General features: G+C 47.1%; 1 protein-coding gene across 1 annotated transcript in view; it reads left to right on the forward strand.

The window, feature by feature from the left end:
- Positions 1 to 21,895, forward strand: part of LOC139832564 (uncharacterized) — a 49,606-nt gene extending 27,711 nt beyond the window's left edge. Inside the window, exon 2 of the mRNA XM_071822349.1 lies at positions 21,840 to 21,895. Coding sequence (XP_071678450.1) covers positions 21,840 to 21,895 — 56 coding nt within the window. The remainder of the gene's footprint in view (positions 1 to 21,839) is intronic.
- Positions 21,896 to 22,129: the final 234 nt, after the last annotated feature.

Here is a 22,129-nt window from a genome sequence, read left to right on the forward strand (position 1 = left end):
ATCAAGATCATCTATCTGTAATTCTATATGTTGCGTTTGTTGGGATCCGATGAATAGAGAATACTTGTTATGTTGATTATCAAAGTTATATCTATGTGTTGTTTATGATCTTGCATGCTTTCCGTTATTAGTAGATGCTCTGGCCAAGTAGATGCTTGTAACTCCAAGAGGGAGTATTTATGCTCGATAGTGGGTTCATGCCTGCATTGACACCTGGGACAAAGGATGTAAAAGTTCTAAGGTTGTGTTGTGCTGTTGCCACTAGGGATAAAATATTGATGCTATGTCTAAGGATGTAGTTGTTGATTACATTACGCACCATACTTAATGCAATTGTCTGTTGCTTTGCAACTTAATACTGGAGGGGGTTCGGATGATAACCTGAAGGTGGACTTTTTAGGCATAGATGCAGTTGGATGGCGGTCTATGTACTTTGTCATAATGCCCAATTAAATCTCACTATACTCATCATGATATGTATGTGCATGGTCATGCCCTCTTTATTTGTCAATTGCCCAACTGTAATTTGTTCACCCAACATGCTATTTGTCTTATGGGAGAGACACCTCTAGTGAACTGTGGACCCCGGTCCAATTCTCTTTACTGAAATACAATCTATCGCAATCGTTTTTATCGTTTTCTGCAAACAATCATCCTCCACACAATACGGTTAATCCTTTGTTACAGCAAGCCGGTGAGATTGACAACCTCACTGTTTCGTTGGGGCAAAGTACTTTGGTTGTGTTGTGCAGGTTCCACGTTGGCGCCGGAATCCTTGGTGTTGCGCCGCACTACATCCCGCCGCCATCAACCTTCGACGTGCTTCTTGACTCCTACTGGTTCGATAAACCTTGGTTTCTTACTGAGGGAAACTTGCTGCTGTACGCATCACACCTTCCACTTGGGGTTCCCAACGAGCGTGTGCTTTACGCGTCATCGACAGTATCCGCGTTAATGGAAATAGCAAACAGATGGGCAGATGGAGAAGATGCTGTTCACAACAAACGGCATAGGTCGCCAGAGGAAGACCACAGTCGAAATTATCAACCAAGGCGACGATTTCCTCGGCAGTACTCAAGCTATGATGCTCCAGGACAAATCTCGGCTGGTTTCCGATCAAGCGCAGGAGGAAACAACAGAGAGGAGTACCAGAGAAGCAACGAGCAACGAGGCAACAATAGAGATGACTCTCGAAACAATAGATAAAATAGCGGGCCAAGGTTCCAGAGGCCTTTTGTGTCTCCCGAAGAGATGATGAACGGGCCGTGCCAGATGCACTTTTTCCTCGACAGCAACGGGAAAAGACAGTCAGGACATCTGCAGAAGGATTGTCGCAATTTCCAGGCAATGCTAAGGTATGCAGGGCATGCTAATGCTCAAGCAGCACAGAGAAATCCTCGAGAACCAAGGAGTGAGATTCACTTGCCACCTCCTCCCGCGATTACGGACGACAATCGACATCAGCTCAGAATAGCGGCAGCACCTCCACCACCGCCCTACGTTGATCCTAACTCTAACGGAGCGGTCTCGATGATTCAGAAGGGAAGGCCATCCAATAGAACTCAGAAAGTAATCTCACGACAGGTGTTCATGGCAGAAAAAATGCCTCCACCAACAGTCGAGTACCTCAATTGGTCAGGGCAGGACATTGGCTTCACCATAGCGGACCATCCACAGCAAGTTCCTCGACCAGGGCAGTCAGCACTCAGACTACCAGCGGTTATCGCAGGATTTGACGTATCTCGCGTGTTTATAGATGGTGGCAGCAGCTTAAACCTTATGTATGCAAATACATTAAGGAAGATGAACATATCCCTAGCAAACCTGAAGCCAACAGACACGAGATTCCACGGTATCACACCAGAGAAGCCAAGTTATCCGTTGGGGAAGATTAATCTCGACGTTCAGTTTGGTACCCGAGAAAATTACAGAATCGAGAAGTTGGAGTTTGAAGTCGTAGATTTCCCATCACAGTACCACGCTTTGTTGGGACGACCAGCATATGCTAGATTTATGGCGGTACCACATTACACGTACCTGTTATGGAGGATGCCTGGACCTAAGGGACCAATCACAGTCAAAGGAAGCTTTGCCCTAGCCGATAAATGTGATAAGGATTTTCATCGAATATCAGAAACTTTCGGGATGCAAGCTGAGTATTTGGCGTCAAGGCTCATGACTGACTACGACGTGCTGCCAGACGTTGGAAGGCCAAATAAAGAATCAACTTTCAATACTGAGAAAAATTCTAAGGAGGTGCAGATTCACCCGACAGACCCGAAAAAGACGACATCCATCGCAAACGACATGGACCTCGCATAGGAAAGCGCGCTCGTCGAGTTCCTCCGTGAGAACTGGAAAATCTTTGCATGGTGTCCAGCTGACATGCCAGAGTACCTGTGGAACTTGCCGAGCACCACCTAAACTTGGATCCACTAGCGAGACCAATCAAACAACCCTTGCGACGTTTTTCGGAACCAAACCGCAAGGCTATGCTGTCAGAAATAGATCGACTAAGAGAAGCTGGTTTTATCAAGGAGCTGCATACAGAGGCCACATGGGTAGCTAATCCAGTGTTGGTGCCGAAGAAAAACACTAAGGTCCTTCGCATGTGCGTCGACTTTACGTGTCTCAATAAACATTGTCCAAAGGATCACTTTCCCCTCCCGAGGATCGACCAAATTATCGACTCCACGGCAGGATGTGAACGTCTTTCCTTTTTGGACGCATATTCTGGTTATAACCAGATCAGGTTAAAAGAAGAAGATGAAGTAAAAACAGCGTTCATCACACCTTACGGCGTGTTTTGCTACAGAACAATGCCCTTTGGTCTGAAAAACGCGGGAGCAACATATCAGAGGATGATGCAGAAGTGTTTGGCGACACAGATTGGAAAAAATGTGCAAGTATACATCGACGATGTCGTCATAACATCAAAAAAGGGGACGACGCTGATCGAGGATCTCAAGGAAACCTTTGACAACCTCGACAAATTCTGCCTCAAGTTGAACCCGACGAAGTGCTCCTTCGGCGTCCCAGCAGGAGAACTTCTTGGGTTCCTAGTTTCAGCAAGAGGGATTGAAGCAAATCCTGACAAAATACAAGCTATCGTAACAATGAGGAAGCCAACAAAGTTAAAAGAAATACAGCAATTGACTGGGCGAGTCGCAGCTTTAAGTAGATTCGTCGCCAGGCTGGGAGAAAAAGCGTTACCATTTTACGCTTTAATAAAGCAAGGGGAGAAATTCCAGTGGAACGAAGAAGCCGATAGAGCTTTCGAGGATTTGAAATGCACAATCTCGACACCACCAATCTTGGTGGCACCGAAGGAAAAGGAACCTCTCCTGCTGTACATTGCAGCCACACCCCAGGTGGTTAGCACGGTGCTAGTCGTCGAAAGAGAAGAAGAAGGGAAACTCCATGGAGTGCAAAGGCCGGTATATTTCATCAGTGAAGTTTTATCGCCTTCCAAACAGAGGTACCCGCAATACCAGAAACTAGCATATGGAGTGATTACAACGGCAAGAAAGTTGCGCCACTATTTTTCGGCACACCCGGTAATAGTAGTCAATGAAGCACCTCTCTCAAATATACTGAACAATCCAGAAGCTACAGGACGTGTCTCCCTTTGGGGAATAGAACTTTCCCCTCGGGACATCACGTACGAAAAAAGAAAGGCAATCAAGTCGCAAGTTTTGCCAGATTTCATTGCAGAGTGGATGGAGCTGCAAAACACGGGACCCCCAGATTTGTCGAGAACTTGGACTATGAACTTTGATGGATCCAAGAGAGTAGAAGGAGCTGGCGCAGGAGTGATACTTATATCACCTGAAGGCGATAAGTTAAAGTACGTCCTACGGATGACGTTCCCAAACGCATCCAACAATGAAGCGGAATACGAAGCCCTCATACACAGGATGAAGATGGCGAAAGCTTGCGGCGCAACTCGACTAAAAATCTTTGGCGACTCACAATTGGTAGCTCAGCAAGTTATGAACCAATGTGATGCAGTCAATGATAGCATGATAGCATACAAGGAGGTGTACAATGAGCTTGAGAAGCTGTTTGATGGATGCGAGGTAAATCACATCAGTAGGTTGAGCAATGATGAAGCCGACGTTCTCGCAAACATCGGGTCGCAGTGCCTCCCAATCCCGCCAGGTGTATTTTGGGAAGAAATAGCGGAGAGATCCACAAAGCCGAAGAAGGCGCAGAAAAAAGCAAAAGAAGAAAAAACTTCGGCGCCCCTCAAAGAGGCCGTGGAGGACGAAGAAGACCAGGAGCTTGTGATGATAGTAGAAGTCCCTTGGATGCAAGCGTACATATCGTATATCCTTAGGAAAGAAATACCCGATGATCCAGTTGTGGCAAGGCGAATTATTCGACGGTCCAAAGCTTTCACAGTGATCAAAGGGGAGTTATACAAGCGAAGTATTTCAGGCGTCCTGCAAAGGTGTGTCACACCCGAAGAAGGAAGGATAATCCTAAAGGATGTGCATGAAGGAATATGTGGTCACCATGCGAGTAGTCGAGCTATTGCAGCCAAGGTTTTTCGGGCAGGATTTTACTGGTTGACAGCAATCGAGGATGCGAAAGAGATAGTAAGAACCTGCGACGCGTGCCAGAGATTCGCCGCAAAACCTCACTCTCCGGCGGCAGAGCTGATGCCAATACCATTGTCGTGGCCTTTTGCCCAATGGGGACTCGACATGGTGGGCAAGTTGCACAAAGCTTCGCCAGGAGGATATGAGTACCTGTTGGTTGCTGTCGACAAATTCACAAAGTGGGTAGAAGCGAAGCCAATAAATTCACCAGATGCAGCATCAGCAATAAAGTTTGTGAAAGGCCTCGTTTTTCGGTTCGGAGTGCCTCATAGCATTGTCACAGACAACGGTACCAACTTTACATCCAAGGAATTCAAGGAGTACTGCGCAGAAGTAGGCATTAAATTGCACTTTGCGTCAGTTGGGCACCCGCAAACCAATGGCCAAGTCGAGAAAGCCAATGGGATCATCTGCAACGGTATCAAAAAGCGCTTGCTAGGACCGCTTGAAAAGGCTCGACATACCTGGCCAGAAGAATTGCCAAGTGTTTTATGGAGCATCCGAACAACACCAAATACGGCGACACAAGAAACTCCGTTCTTCCTCGTCCACGGAGCTGAGGCAGTACTGCCAATTGAGATAGAGCATGATTCTCCAAGAGTGACAGATTATGACGAGGAAACTTCAAGAAAAGCTTTGGAGGACGACGTAGACGCACTCGACGAAGCTCGAGATGAAGTACTTTCACGAGTCACCAAATACCAGCAGGACCTCAAAAACTACCACAGTCGACGATTAAGACCAAGATCTTTCCAGGTCGGAGATTTGGTCTTACGGTTAAATCAAAAAAGTACTGAAAAGCTCGAATCGCCATGGTTAGGCCCTTACATCATTACAGAAGTAATCGAAGGAGGTGCATACAGGATCAAGGACAAGAAGACAGGGGTTCCCGAGAAAAACCCCTGGAAAGTGGCGCAGCTCAGGCGGTTCTACGCCTAGAGTCGAAATATAGTCCTCCTCTGTAAAGATACAATGTACTGAAACGCCCGCGAGTTTTCAGACGCACTCTTTTTCCTTTTCGGGGCACCGAGTGGGGCCGGAAAGGTTTTTAATGAGGCGGGCTCGCGGTGCTGCAATATAATAAAGATAGTGGAGATATACTTCTTATTCTTCGACACGCTCGGGGGCTCAGCTCTTTCAAATTACAAAATATACACAATATAGATAAACTAGACTTACCGAAATATTTCGCCTTGGTACAAGAATACCTCGCCAAATAGAACATCGGAAGCTAATAATTATAAATATAGTGTGCTCGTCAAAATTTTACTGCTTTGGTCTGAAAAACCTCGCAACAAAAATATAGAACTTCGCCACCAAGATACTCGGGGGCTCATAACCCATCGATGGAAAAATAAATATATCTTCTTGCAACAAGAAAAAGAATCTTTGAAGCAGTATAAACCCCAGCCAAAGGCTCGGGGGCTCGGCGATCAAAAATAGAAACAATACATATTTACAGAGTTGACAGCTTTACAATATAGATCATGTTCACAAATACACAAAGACGTATCAATGGTGGAACTACAGCAAGAAAAAAGGAAAAAACCCTCAATGGATACCTAGCACATGGTCTATGGTTATTCGCTCATTGGAAGGACGAGTACTATGCTCAGCATAGCTTCCCTTCACGAAGAACTCAGCATCCATCCGAAGAAGTTCATCCATCATATCTTCGGCGACAGGAGTCACCAGATCATCAATCTTGCCCATATTTCTCTTCTTCTTCGACATTTTAGCCAGGCACGTGGGAACAATTTGATCCATTGGCAATTTTGGATAGCAAATTTTTATCATCATCATGGCAAATCTTGCGCCGGCAGAGAGTTGAGCCCGCACAAAGCCATGGATTCGAGGAGCATCTCGGAATTTTTCCATTAAAGCAGGAAGGGTTTCTGGCATCTTGTTCCGAGGGAACATGGTTCCATAAACTAAAAATAAAGTCTTCGTACAGAAGTCAAGGAAGTCACGGACCTGAGCCGCGCGATCTTGGAATCTGACAATTTGGCGGGTGCGCTCAGGAGTAACCCAAAAGTTAGATCCATGTTGTGCAGCCAGCCTAAGCAAAACATTGGCTCGAGCTTCAACACGTTGATCTTCGGCAGCAGTATCCAAAAATGAGCCTGGTACAGCAAATAAATTATCAAGGAAGGAAAAAACAGCAAGAACAATATCCAACATGGTTATGAACAGGAAACATACCTGTCATGTCCAGGCTGGCATCAGTCATTAGCTGAAGCATATAATTCTCGCGAGAAGAAGTTTCGGTAGCCTCAGCAACAGCAACATTCTTTGCAGCAATGGCTTCTCTCGCCTGTTGAAGAGCAATTTTCTCTCTCTCGGATGCTTGTCGAGATTGTTCCATCATTGCAAGAGTTTGTTTCTTCATGGATTGGAGTTGTTGGCGAAGTTCTTGCAAATCTTGCGATAAATGTTCACTTGAAAAATCTCCGATAAGGGTTTTCTTCGAGAATGAAGAAGCAGGCGAAGTATCGGCAGAGCAAGGATTGGTCGAGTAGTTATCAAATATTAACTAGAAAAGAAAGTCTCAGGATCAATGATAGTGCAAGGAAGAATTTCATTGATTTCCAGGAAATTTACATGGATATTACAGAAGGAGTTCTCCAAAAGGACTACTAAGGCAATTGTCGCCAAAGCTAGTATGGCGACAATAGCAAAAGAAAAAGAAAAAAAACAAAGAAAGAAAAAGAAGAGGCATTCAACTAGACCTCCGGCCTTGATGAGCTAGGAGTTGAAGATGGCTTGATCCCGAGATAGGCCAGGATTTTCTTCGTGTTGGGCTTGGCTGCCTTGATCAAAGATCGCCATTTTGTTTGCTCTATCTGTTCGGTGTCGCCAACTTTCATCCAAATACAGTTTGTTGGCTGTCCGCGACCAAGGCAACAGTGCTTTCGACAGCAATCTTCATGTTCTCCTGGCGCATCTTCAGTCCAAGATCTTCTGGTGGATTGAAGTCCTTGGCAAGAGCAAGGAAAGTCTTAGACTCCTCTTTCTTCGGGAAGAAGTAGGAGAACAGCCTTGATAATCCTGCGTCAGCATGCTCCATGCCTTCGCGAACTTCAGTTCCATGAAACTCCAGGAAAGAGAGTGCGTCAAGGAGAGGATCATTGTCGGGATCTTCAAGCTCAAATTCTTGGTTTGTTTTACCTGCCGCAGAAAATATATGTTGGTTGACAGGAAGCAAGGAAAAGCAAGTCTAAGAAAGATAGAAGGGATCGACAAAATTACCGACGAAGCGCCGATTCTGCGTGTTCAAGCGCTTGACGATCGCCTTTTCACGAGTAGCCTGGGCGGCCTTGTGCTCATTCAAAGCAGTTTCGGCGTCATCAAGTCTTTTTTGCAGATCTTCGACACCAGCAGCTTTTTCCTTGGCCTTCTCAGCCTCTGCTTTAGCTTGGCTAGCGTCAAGTTCAGCTTTCTTGCGAGCTGTTTCACTTTGCTCCAGTTTCTGAGCAAGAGTGTCGACAAGCTTGTTGGCTTCTGCAAGTTTCTCTGCCAAAATAGTAAAGAATCGTCAAAATTGCGACAAAACATGAGCAAGAAGTTATAAACAAGGGTCATTAAAAAGTTATTACCTTCAGTCTTGCTGGCATATTCACGGTACCCAATAAATTGGGCACCGATACGAACAAGCTCTTTGATCATAGGCTGTCAAAGAAGGACAAACAAAGAAAACGTCGGTATGGGAAAAATATGAAGGCATAAAGAATCAAACAGAGGAAATATAGATAGTGACAAGCAAATTAAGAACTTACATGATCCAAGAGAGGATTGGAGGAGCTACCCAATTGGAGGGTAGGCTCCACGATCGTTTCCACCCTTGTCCTTTTTGGTGAAGGGACAAGAGGGCTTGAAGGAGGAGTGGGAGCGCCAACGTTTTGTTGAGGAGGCGAGGATTCCTCTCCTTCAACCGGCGTCTCCGAAACAATTAAAGTATGTGACGTACTCGTTCGAGCAGCCACATCAAGAGTTGGTATTTCTTCCTCATCATCACTGCGATTAAAAGTCGACAGCATAAAAAGCAAGATAGACAAAAATCTTCGAGTACAAAAATAAGGAAAAATAAAGGTGACTTACGAGCTGATGAGGGATTCAAGATATGGATCATAAGTTGCCTTCTGACGTGAAGGACCAACTTCTTCGGCTTTGGAGGTGCCGGAATCTTCAACATCATTCCTTTTCCTCTTGTTCCTTGGAGAAACAGCAGGAGGAGGAGATTGTGCCGATGCTGTGCCTTCGGAGGCAGCCTCCTTTTCAGAAGATCCCGCAGATTTTAGAGAATCCACGGGTTCATTCACAAAAGAGGGGGCATCTTGGTTGTCGTCAATGACAACGGCCCTTTCTTCGACTTCTCCACCTTCAGGAAGGGGGGGAAGCGAAACAAGATTTGGATGGTTCTATACAAAAAAAGGGGAAGATGTCAAAAAAGGAGTTACAAAAAGATAGCAAGGCAATAACAAATCAATCGACAAAGGTTACCTTGGGAAGTGGATTGGTGGCGCTGTATGGTTTTACACGGCAAGAAGACGGGACAGATCTTTTTTGCTGAGAGACGAGATTTTTCGGACAAGCTTTTCTAAGTCCTTGACCTCTAAATCCGCCGACAACCGATCTACGTCCTTGTCGCCAGCATACTTCCAGAGAGGGTATTTGCGAGCTTGAAGAGGCTGCACCCTAGTTCTAAGAAAATATGCTGTGATCTGAATACCTGACAGCTCCTTGCCGCGAGTATTTTGCAACTCATGGATACGAGTCATCAGGGCCTCTGTCGACATTTTTTCTTCTTCGGTAGCCTCTGCATCCCAGGAGCGGCGGCGAAGGATTTTCTCATCACCATCGAAGGGAGGGATGTTGTCTTCAGCACATCCATGGTTTTCTTCCTGAATGTACAACCACTTCTTGCGCCACCCCTGAACTGAGTCAGGGAGTTTGACGTCGAAGTAGTCGACTGTGGGGCGAACGGAAATAACAACGCCGCCTATATTATAGGCGACATTGGGAGAGCCATTACGGCGACAAAAGAAAATGCGCTTCCATAGCGCCCAATTAGGCTGGACGCCAAGGAAGGCTTCACAGAGGGTGATGAAAATAGAAATATGGAGGATGGAATTGGGCGTAAGGTGGTGAAGTTGCAGACCGTAAATAAAAAGTAGTCCGCGGAGGAAAGGATGAATGGGGGCGGAGAGACTGCGGATGAGATGGTCGATGAAACTTACCTGATACCCCATTGGAGGGGTTGGGTAGCTTTCTTCACTAGGGAAGCATAGCGCCTTCGGCTTCTTGCTGATCCCCAGCTTCTTCAGGAGATTGATGTCCTGGGTGGAAATTTTGGACCTTTCCCACTCCGCGCTTCCCAGATCTACGGCAGCCATTGACGACTCCGGCGTGCTGTGTCTGATCAACCGACGAGGTGGCATCAACAATGGCGCGGGAATGCAGCTAGGAGAGGATGAGCTCTGGGAGTTGTGGGGCGCAGGAGGAAGTTTTGCAGATGAAAGCAGGGGAACGGCGCGAGCGGAAGTGCTCGAGTAAAAAGAAGGGGATCTTATATAGAGGTGCGGTGAAGCGGCGGACCGTTGGATGGAAAAAGTGTGCGGCAGATGATAACCACGTGGAGACAGGGGTAAAAAAGTATTTTAACATTGAGAAGTTACGGTACGTGCGCCAGGAAAAGCGGAGGACGTGTGTCCCCCACCTGCACGACGTGTCAAGATAATGGTTACTTTGGGCCCGCAAGGCAGCGGGAGAAAACTTCTCGCGATTTTCGGACTCGAAATCGTGGCTATAGTCAGCAATAACGTCACCTTTGCAGGAAAAAATTCGCCTCAACAGTTTCATAAAAAAGGCGACATGGAAAAATATTGATGAGCCTTTGATCAAATACAAGTTTTTGATCAAATGCTCGGGGGCTACTTTGAAAAAATGAAAAGATCAAGAAAGACAAAATAGAAATGGTGTGAGCCTATGATTAAATACAAATATTTGTTCATAGCCTTGGGGGCTACTCCCATCGGGAGCGCTGTTCGCGCACCCGAGAAAATTGTAAAACTTCGGGAGAGAAAGAAAATATAGCGGCATAAGACGTGGAGCCTACACCCAAGCACAAGTCCTTGGCTGTAGCCTCGGGGGCTACTCCCATCGGGAACGCTGTTCGCGTGCCCGATGAAATTATAAAAAAGAAAGAATGAATGAAAAGAAGAAAGATAGAAGAGCAAAAGAGTATATTTCGAGTTATAAATAACTCTGCATATACTCCCATCGGGAGAGCAATATAAGTCATCTTTGACTCAATAAAATGTGCCATTCCAACAGCCAAATAAGCACTCGACAATATATTCTCACAACGCCAAAGTTGCGATCAATTTCTGAATGCCGCAAAACTTTGCGAAGGTAAGACCCCAGATCCGTTCTGTGAGGCGTGGCGCCGTCTCTGACGTCGGTTTGCTACTTTTATCCGTATCAACAGATACGAAGTAAAATCCTAACGGACGCATTAGGTACCCGATAAATATGACTGGGACTCGACAGAATGGTAAGACCTTAAGCGGCACCTGTCGAAGTTTACGCCAGTATCCCGAGATCATGTCCAGGGACGTGATCTTGAAGTAGGTTTTTGCGGATTGCCACTAGAGCAGTTAACTAGTACCTGATCCGTCAGATGAACTAGCCCCAACTACCATTATCCCTGTACAATATAGAAATTTATGTGAAGAAATATAGAAAAGTTTTAAGTTGTTGAGTAAAAATAAACAGTCGAGATTTTCCCTGACTCTACGATTCAAGCAAAATCTCGGGGGCTACTGACATAGGCATCCCCAATGGGCCTGCCGAAGATAGTACCCGGGGTTTACTGAAGGCCCACTACCCGAAGAATAAGAAGATTCGGAAGCCCAAGATATTATTAAGGAAAGCTAGAGTTGTAATAGGAAGCATAATTTGTAATCTTGCGGGACGAGTTAGAAACCGACCCGGACTCTGTAACGTGTACAACACGAATCCCTCGGCTCCGCCTCCTATATAAGGGGGAGTCGAGGGACAAAGAAAGAATCGAATCATTGTCTCTCAAACCCTAGTTTTCATAATCGTCGAGTACTTTTCGGCTGAAACCTTCGAGATCTACTTGCCCTCTACTTCCAACTAAACCCTAGTCTACAACCCGTAGGCATTGACAAGTTAATACCTTGTCACCATCTCTTCTGTGTCGCCCACTTTCGTCGAGTCGATAGTTTGTTGGCTGTCAGCAACCAAGGCGACAGTGCTTTCGACAGCAATCTTCATATTTTCTTGGCACATCTTTAGTCCAAGATCTTCTGGTGGATTGAAGTCCTTGGCAAGAGCAAGGAAAGTCTTGGGTTCCGTTTTCTTCGGGAAGAAGTAAGGGAACAGCCGTGACAATCCTACTTCAGCCTGTTCAATGCCTTCACGAGTTTCTGTTCCATGAAACTCAAGGACAGAGAGTGCGTCGAGAAGAGGATCGTTGTCGGGATCTTCAAGCTCAAATTCTTGGTTTGTTTTATCTGTCAAAGAAAATATATATTGGTCGACAAGCAAGTAAAGAAAAGAAAGTCTAAAGAAGACAGAATAGATCGAAAAACTTACTGACAAAGCGCCGATTCTGCGAGTTCAAGCGCGTGAGGATCGCTTTTTCACGAGCAGCCTGCGCGGCTTTATGCTCGTTCAAAGAAGTTTCGGCATCATGAAGCCTTTTCTGCAGATCTTCGACACCAGCAGCTTCTGCCTTGGCCTTATCAGCCTCCGCTTTAGCTTTGCCAGCATTAAGTTCGGCCTTCTTGCGAGCCGCCTCACTTTTCTCTAATTTCTGAGCAAGCATGTCGGCAAGTTTGTTGGCCTCCGCAAGTTTTTCTGCCGAAATAGTCAAAAATAGTCAAAATTGCGATAAAACAGGAGCAAGAAGTCATGAACAAAGGCAAGCAGGGAGTCATTACCTTCAGTCTTGCTGGCATACTCGCGATACCCAATGAATTGGGCACCGATGCGAATAAGTTCTTTGATCATGGGCTGTCAAAGAAGGAAAAAAGAAAGAAAGCATAGGTATGAGAAAAAACATGATGGCACAAAGAAGCAAACAGAGAAAATATAGACAATGACAAAAAAAAATTAAGGACTTACATCGTCCAAAAGAGGACTCGAGGAGCTACCCAATTGCAGGGTAGGCTCCGTGAATGTTTCAACCCTTGTCCTTTTTGGTGAAGGGACAAGGGGGCTTGCAGGAGGAGTAGGAGCGTTGAGGTTTTGTTGAGGAGGCAAAGATTCTTCTCCTTCCACTTGCACCTCAGAAACAACCAGAGTGTGCGACGTACTCGTTCGAGCAGTCGCATCAAAAGCTGGTACTTCTTCCTCGTCACCACTACGATTAAATGGCGGCAGCATAAAAAGCAAGATAGACAAAAATCTTCGAGTACAAAAATAAGGGGAAATAAAAGGTGACTTACGAGCTGATGAGGGCCTCAAGGTATGGATCAAAAGCTGCCTTCTGACGTGAAGGAGCAGCTTCTTCGGCTTTGGAGGTGCCGGAATCTTCGACTTCAGCCCTTTTCCTTTTGTTCTTTGGAGAAACAGCAGGAGGAGGAGACTGTGCCGATGCAGTAGCTTCAGAGGCAGCCTCCTTTTCAGAAGATCCCGCAGATTTTTGAGAATCCGCGGGTTCATTCTCAAAAGAAGGGGCCTCTTGGTTGTCATCGGTGACAACAGCCCGTTCGTCGACTTCTCCACCTTTAGGAAGGGGAGGAAGCGAGACAAGATTTGGATGGTTCTATACAAAAACAAGGGGAGGCGTCAATAAAAGAGTAACGCAAAGTATGCCAAAACAATAACAAATTAGTCGACAAAAGGTTACCTTGGGAAGCGCATTGGTGGTGCTATATGGTTTCACGCGACAAGAAGACGGGACAGGATCTTTCTTGCTGAGGGAGGAGATTTTCCGGACAAGTTTCTCTAAGTCCTTGACCTCTAAATCCACCGACAACCGATCCGCATCCTTGTTGCCAGCATACTTCCAGAGAGGGTATTTGCGAGCCTGAAGAGGCTGCACTCTGATTCTAAGGAAATACGCCGTGATTTGGATACCTGACAGCTCTTTGCCGCGAGTGTTTTGCAACTCGTGGATGCGAGTCATCAGTGCCTCTATCGATATTTTTTCTTCCTCGGTAGCCTCTGCATCCCAGGAACGGCGGCGATAGATTTTCTCGGCACCGTCAAAAGGAGGAATATTGTCTTCAGCACATCCATGGTTCTCCTCACGGATGTACAGCCACTTCTTGCGCCACCCTTGAACTGAGTCAGGGAATTTGACATCGAAATACTCGACTTCGGGGCGATTGCAGATAACAACGCCGCCTATATTATAGGCGACATTGGGAGAGCCATTGCGGCGACAAAAGAAAATGCGCTTCCATAGCGCCCAGTTAGGCTGGACGCCAAGGAAGGCTTCGCAGAGGGTGATGAAAATGGAAATGTGGAGCATAGAATTGGGCGTGAGGTGATGAAGTTGCAGACCATAAACAAAAAGCAATCCTCGAAGGAAAGGGTGAATGGGGGCAGAAAGGCCGCGGATGAGATGGTCGACAAAACTAACCCGATACTCCATTGGAGGGGTTGGGTAGCTTTCTTCGCTGGGGAAGCACAGCGCTTTGGGCTTCTTGCTGATCCCCAGTTTCTTCAGGAGGTTGATGTCTTGGGTGGAGATTTTGGATCTCTCCCACTCGGCACTTCCCAGATCCACGGAAGCCATCGTCGACTCTGGCGTGCTGTGTCTGGTCAATCTACGCGGTGGCATTAACAATGGCGCAGGAATGCAGTCTGGGAGAGGATGAGCTCAGGGAGTTGTGGGGCGCAAGAGGAGTTTTTGCAGAGGAGAGCAGGAGAACGGCGCGAGCGGAGGTGCTCGAGGAAGAAGAAGGGGATCTTATATAGAGGTGCGGCCAAGCGGCGTACCGTTGGATGGAAAAAGTGTGCGGCAGATGATGACCACGTGGAACGGGGGTAAAAAAGTAATTTAATCCTGGCGAAGTTACAGTGCGTGCGCCAGGAAAAGCGGAGGACGTGTGTCCCCCACTTGCACGACGTGTCAAGATAATGGGTAATTTGGGCCCGCAAGGCAGTGGGAGAGGACTTCTCGCAATTTCAGGACTTGCAATCGTGGCTATCGTCAGCAGTAACGTCGCTTTAGCAGGAGAAAAATTCGACTCAACAGCTTCATAAAAAAGGCGACAGGGAAAAATATTGGAGAGCCTTTGATCAAATACAAGTTTTTGATCAAATGCTCAGGGGCTACTTCGGAAAAATGAAAATATCAAGAAAGACAAAATAGAAATGGCGTGAGCCTATGATCAAATACAAATATTTGTTCATAGCCTCAGGGGTACTCCCATCGGGAGCGCTGTTCGCGCACCCGACAGATTTGAAAACTTCAGGAGAAAAAGAAAATATAGCAGCATAAGGCGTGGAGCCTACACCCAAGCACAAATCCTTGGCTGTAGCCTCGGGGGCTACTCCCATCGGGAATGCTGTCCGCGTGCCCGATGAAATTATAAAAAAAAGGGGAAGAAAGATAGAAGAACAAGAGAGTATATTTCGAGTTATAACTAACTCTACATATACTCCCATCGGGAGAGCAATATAAGTCATCCGTTGACTCAATAAAATGTGCCATTCCAACAGCCGAATAAGCACTCGACAATATATTCTCAGAACGCCAAAGTTGCGAACAATTTCTGAATGCCGCAAAACTTTGCGAAGGTAAGACCCCAGATCCGTTCTGTGTGGCGTGGCGCCATCTCTGACGTCGGTTTGCTACTTTTATCCGTATCAACAGATACGAAGAAAAATCCTAACGGACGCGTTAGGTACCCGATAAATATGATTGGGACTCGACAGAATGGTAAGACCTTAAGCGGCACCTGTCGAAGTTTACACCAGTATCCTGAGATCATGTCCAGGGACGTGATCTTGAAGTAGGTTTTTGCGGATTGCCACTAGAGCAGTTAACTAGTACCTGATCCGTCATATGAACTAGCCCCAACTACCATTATCCCTGTACAATATAGAAATTCATGTGAAGAAATATAGAAAAGTTTTAAGTTGTCGAGTAAAAATAAACAGTGGAGATTTTCCCTGACTCTACGATTCAAGCAAAATCTCGGGGGCTACTGACATAGGCATCCCCGATGGGCCTGCCGAAGATAGTACCCGGGGTTTACTGAAGGCCCACTACTCGAAGAATAAGAAGATTCGGAAGCCCAAGATATTGTTAAGGAAAGATAGAGTTGTAATAGGAAGCATTATTTGTAATCTTGCGGGATGAGTTAGAAACCTTCCCGGACTCTGTAACTTGTACAATACGAATCCCTCGGCTCCACCTCCTATATAAGGGGGAGTCGAGGGACAAAGAAATCATCGAATCATTGTCTCTCAAACCCTAGTTTTCATAATCATCGAGTACTTTTCGGCTGAAACCTTCGAGATCTACTTGCCCTCTACTTCCAACTAAACCCTAGTCTACAACCCGTAGGCATTGACAAGTTAATACCTTGTCACCACATAGTTCTTTCTGGGAAAAGAAACATAGTGGGAGTGGATGACAAGACAGACATGTCAGAAGATTATAATAAGTTTAAAGAAATTCCACCCTTCACGGTGAAAATTGACCCAAGCATCTTGATAAATGATGAAGATTCTCCATGGCTACGGCGTAGAAGATCACAACAGTAGATGGCGATGTAAGAATGTATTCCCAAGAAAATCTCTACATTTATGTAATAATAAGAACCCTTTCCCCAACACTGTTAGAGGGCTTGCAGGGAAATTTTTCCGAGGAGCAGCTTCCGAAGATGCCATAGGGCGTGTGCACCAACGACATCTTCGAGAAGCTGCGTCGTAAGCGCGCGCCGCCAGCTCCGGCGTGTTGTACGTGCCGAGGGTGAGGCGGAAGCCACCGACGCGTATCTCAGCGTAGAACCTACCGCTCGAACGCACTCGAACGCCACGGAAACCGGACGCCCCTCGACGACGTGGAGGCATCCCGGAGATGAATGAGCAGAGGCGGTGGAGACGTGTGGTTGCGCCCGCACTCGTCGCTCTACATAGCGCACGCGGGGCATGGCACGTGTAAGCCACGGCTACACATGTCGCACGCCGGCAGCGATGGGGCGAGGCACGTGGAAGCGGCGGCGACACGTGGCGAGGCACGTATAAGCCACGACTACACACGTCGCACGCTGGCAGCGATGGGGTGAGGCACGTGGAAGCGGCGGCGACACGTGGTGAGGCACGTGTAAGCCACGGCTACACACGTCGCACGCCGGCAGCGACGGGGCGAGGCACGTGGAAGCGGCAGCGACACGTGGTGAGGCAGGTGTAAGCCACGGCTACAAACGTCGCACGCCAGCAGCGACGGGGCGAGGCACGTGGAAGCGGCGGCGACACGTGGCGAGGTGAAACCTTACTCGGTGTCACTCTGCATATCATTAGGGGTGAAACATACACGACTATGTTGATTGTGAGATGCAAATAGTTATATGGATGTCATATTCATGTTCATTGTATTTTTCTGACAAGTTTTCACATATAACACTTTTTATTTGATTTACCATTTAAAAGTTATTGAAATAAGAAAAAAAAGGAAAAAAAACAGAGGCTGATCCGTGTCCAACGGCTCCAGGCCGTTGGATTCAAACGGCCGGAGCCGTTGGATGCGCAGTGCCACGGATCAACCAAAAGGGCCTTTTGTCGCGGGTGGTGGCTCAACCCGCGACAAAAGACCCCCCCTTTTGTCGCGGGTCGTGCCACAGCCCGCGATTAAAGTGGGGCCTTTTGTCGCAGCTTGAGCCACGACCCGCGACAAAAGGGGGGTACGTATATAAACACGCGCGTCGCGGGCGGGCCGCCCACCCGCAACACCTGGAGGCCAAACCCTATCGCATCGCGCCGCCAGGCTGCCGAAATTTCGCGCCGCGCGCCGCCGCCGTCTTCCTCGCCTCCGGCCGCCGCCCCCGCCTCTGCCTCTCGGGCCGCCGCCGCGCTCTGCCTCACGGGCCGCCGCCGCCGCCCCTACGTACTTCTACGCGCCGCCGCGCCTCGGGCCGCCGCCTCGCCCGCTGCAGGAAGAGGTAGCGCCCTGGCCGTACCGCCGCCGATCGAGCCCCTTTTTTACTTTTTTTAATTACTGTAATTGTTTTAGTTTTTAAATTTCTGTAATTGTTTTAGTTTTTAGGTTTAGTTAGTTAATTAGTTAATGTATTTAGTAGTTAGTTTTTAGGTTTAGTTAGTTAATTAGTTAATGTTTTAGTTGTTTTAGTTTTTATGTAATTAGTAGTTAGTTTAATAGTTAATTTGTTAGTTACTTTTTTAGTTTTTTAGTATATGTATTTAGTTAGTTATTTAGTGTATTTAGTTATAGTACATAGCCCTAGCGGACGACTCCCTCTCGCGAACACCCCCGACGCCGACACCGGCCCTCTCCTCTCCCTCTCGCGCAATCGCCGTCGTCCCGTGCTCCCTCTCCCTCTCGCGATCACTCGACGCCGCAACTCCCCTCTCCTCTACCTCTCGCGAACACCCGAGCCTCTCGCAAACACACGTCGCCGACACCCTCTCCCTCTCACAAACAAGCGTCGCCGACACCCTCTCCCTCTCGCAAACACGCGTCGCCGACACCCTCTCCCTCTCGCAAACACGCGTCGCCGACACCCTCTCCCTCTCGCAAACACGCGTCGCCGACACCCTCTCCCTCTCGCAAACACGCGTCGCCATTAGGGTTAGGGTTTGGTTAGGGTTAGACAATGTACTTATCGATTTAATATTTTGCAGAAACAATGGATCCATTCGAAATCCGTCGAGACTTGGAACAGGAAGACTTTTTCGAGGACATAATCCGTGAAGGTCTAGAAGCCGACGGCTCCGGAGCTGGATAAGACCGCGGCTCCGGTGATGGAGAAGCCGACGGCTCCGGAGCTGGAGAAGACAGCGGCTCCGGTGATGGAGAAGCCGAGGACTTCGGTGATGGAGAAGCCGACGGCTCCGGTGATGGAGAAGCCGACGGCTCCGGTGATGACGAGGTATACGATCAGTTGAGGCATTAATGGAATTCCATATGTACATATGTATATAAATTAACTGATTTTTATTCTCTTAGGCCTCCGAAGATAAGTTGGAGAAACGAGGCCCGTCAAAGAAATTGGGTAAAAAAGACCACTTCAACATTGAAGCTATATCACCGAAAGGCCATTCGGTGGCACCCGCAAGTGTCAGAGTGACATTTAAGAATCAGTGCGGAGTTCTGGTTAGAGATCATCTCCCGATCACTATTAGAGAATGGAACAAGACCAAGAATGTGTCCGAAGATCAGGTTGCCGATAGGTACAAGAACACACTTTTTGACGACCTCATGTCACATTTCAGTTTGCCAAATTTGGGATCGGACTCTGAGAATGCCAAGCAGAGGGTGCTAGTGAAGAAATGGGCTCTTAAGAAGATGGGGGAACTTTTCCGAGCATATAAGAACCGGTTATGGAAAGCTTATAAGGCCGAGAAGAAGCCTCCAGTATTCGAAAACTACCTAGCGAAGCAGGAGCATAACTGGGAAGAATTTGTGAGGTACAAAGAATCAGAGGAGGCTGTGAACCTGTCAAAGAAAAACAAGAAGAATGCAAGCGAAAAGAAATATCACCATCATACGGGCCGAGGGGGCTACGAAGTAGCCATGCCTAAGTGGGATGCACAAGAGGCTGAGATGAAGCTGAATGGGATCACTCCAGAACCACTGTGAGAAGGATGGGACACTAGGGCTCGAAATTGGTTCCTTGGGCATGGCTGTGAGTATGACATGAAGACAGGGAACCTTGTTGAAAGTGACAGCAAGGTTAGGGTACCCAGGCAAAAATGGATTGAAGTGACGGCTGATATTAAAGTGGGAAAACTGAAGTTTGCTCCCGATAGAGAGAAAGACTTGCTGACGCTTGTCCTCGGTAATCCTGAAAAGGGAGGACGAACAAGAGGCTACGGCCCTAGTGTTCCGTGGGCGCTTGGGTTTCCGAATGACGCGGAGACTTATAGAAGCCGAGCGAGAGCAAAACAACGCGAGCTGGAGGTGCAGAATGACCGGATGGCTGAGTTCCAACGGCAACTAGACCAGCAGAAGCAGGAGATTCAGCAGCAGCAGCGGGAGATTAATGAACTTAAAGGACATCGCCAGCCAGATAATACTCCTGGCATATCTCAGCGACGAGACAGCAGCGTGGCCAACTCGGAGGCCCCGCCTACACGGATGATGATAGATGCCGGTCCTGGCGACCCCTTGGATGGAATCAAGGAGCAAACACCTTGTGATCTCCATGAGGTGTTCAGGAAGGTGTCTCTTAAGGTGGCGGTCGGCTATGTCTTACCGGCATTTGGACCTGAAGGTGAGCCGGCAACATGGCATGGCAATCCGATTCCAGCTGGCTATGCTCGTGTCGGGGTGGATTTAGTTGTACCGTCGTGGGAGACATTGGAGCTCGAAATCCCTGGAGGTGATGGGGGGCTTACACTCAGAGAGGTGCTGGGAGAAATCATTCTCTGGGAAAAGAAGAACATCAGGCTGCCAGGTTGGGTAGCCCCTAGTACCCGTCGTCCTAGTAGGTCACCATCACCTCCTCCAGGTGATCGCAGGCCACCATCACCTCCTCGTACTGATCACATGTCGCCACCATCACCCCATGGGTACGACGTCGACCACGACATCTATAGTCCATCTCCATCTCCAGCACCGCCGCCTCCGCCCACTAAGACTCGGAATGCACCCAGCCGGAAGCGTTTCAAGAGTCTTGTCCGCAAGATGTCGCGCCTCCCAAAAGTACCAAAGGTTCCCCCCCCCCCCCCCCCCCCCGTCCTTACGATCGTACTGAGGAGGAAAATGATGCCATTGTTAAGAAATACAATTATGATTTTTTTCATAAGCCAAAACCTCCAGCGCCAGAGCCATACACAGAGAAGCAAAAAGAATATGCTACTAGTTTTGTGAACACACCATTGCAGTATGACTTACACGAGAAGAAGGATGACTATACATGCACTCTTGCGAAGGTAATTGAAAAGAAGAAGGATGAAAAGGCTAAGGAGAAGGATATTGCTGGCACGAGCAAATCATCAGCTAGAAGTGCAGCCGAGAAAAAGTCAAGTTCAACAAGTGCACCCCTCAAGGCCAAGCAAACGACAAAAGGCAAAAAGAGAAAGGAAGTTCCCCTCCTCGGAGATCAGCCCAAACAATCGATCCCTGCACTCAAAGTGTTTAATGTTCCCAAGGTGTACCAGGAACATGGTGGTTTCGATATGGAAGAAGTTGCAAGCCTAACGGCTGCCTGTAAAGTTTCCGTGGAGGAATTGCTGCTTGCAGCAGATGCTGCACTACCCATTGCTGATATAGCTCCTAAATTTGTCTACGGGGCCGACTTGGTCAGCAAAGAGCAGCTGCATAAACTGCCAACACATATGCGGAATTTGCATCAGTGGTACCTTGATGCATGCAACGAGAACATAAGGTACATCGTGCGAGTATACCATTTGAATATTACTACCGAAAGGAGGAGATCCATATTGAGATGAATGAACTCTGGCAGTTATTCAATTTAGATGCCCTCGACAAATCTCTCATAAGTTGCTATTGCTTGTAAGTTGTTAACTACGTATAAGTTCATTTTCATTCAGTTCATGTTCGTTTTCATTGCATATACTCATTATATCTTATGTGTTCTCTTATGCAGACTGAAGATCAGTGAATGCAAAAGTAATAATATTATCAATATTGGGTTTATTGACCCAGATAAAATACATGTTGAAACGGTAAAGCATAAACGCCAAGAAACGGGGGGAAACCTACTAAGGTTTTTGGGGGAGCAATATTTTTGTGATTCAATATTGTTTCCTTACAACTACGAGTGAGAGTCTTAATGATTTTTTATGCACATTCAATTTTTCTTACTCGATGTTAAGTGTAATTCCTGACGTATATACATAACATGTGCAGCTTCCACTGGATTCTACTAGACATTCAACCTGATAAGGGAATAGTTGAAGTAAGAGACCCACTGAGTAGAGGCGTGGACGGGTTCCACGACTTGCAGAAGTTGCTTGAAGTGTAATTTCCTTCATCGCCGCGATTTATCTTTCGTGAGATATCAATTAATTATCCACTCATTCAATCATTCTTTTGCCTGTCAGGGCTTGGAGAGCTTTCAAGACTCATCATAAGGAGGTTACCTGGGCAGAGAAGCTAACATTTACTCCCGTACCGTGCCCCCAGCAGCCACAAGGGACGAATCTATGTGGATACTACGTTTGCGAGTCCATTCGCATGTTAACCACTGAGAAGCAGAACAAAAATAAATTTGACGTAAGCAATAACATTCACAACTTTATTTATTATCATCAATATTTCGTTATCAAGATTGATATAGTCATACTCATCTCATTTTCGTATATAGGTCGACTTCATGCGGGACAGACTCCAA

The sequence above is a fragment of the Lolium perenne genome, chromosome 6 (genome assembly GCF_019359855.2).
Source record: "Lolium perenne isolate Kyuss_39 chromosome 6, Kyuss_2.0, whole genome shotgun sequence".
Lineage (NCBI taxonomy): Eukaryota > Viridiplantae > Streptophyta > Magnoliopsida > Poales > Poaceae > Lolium > Lolium perenne.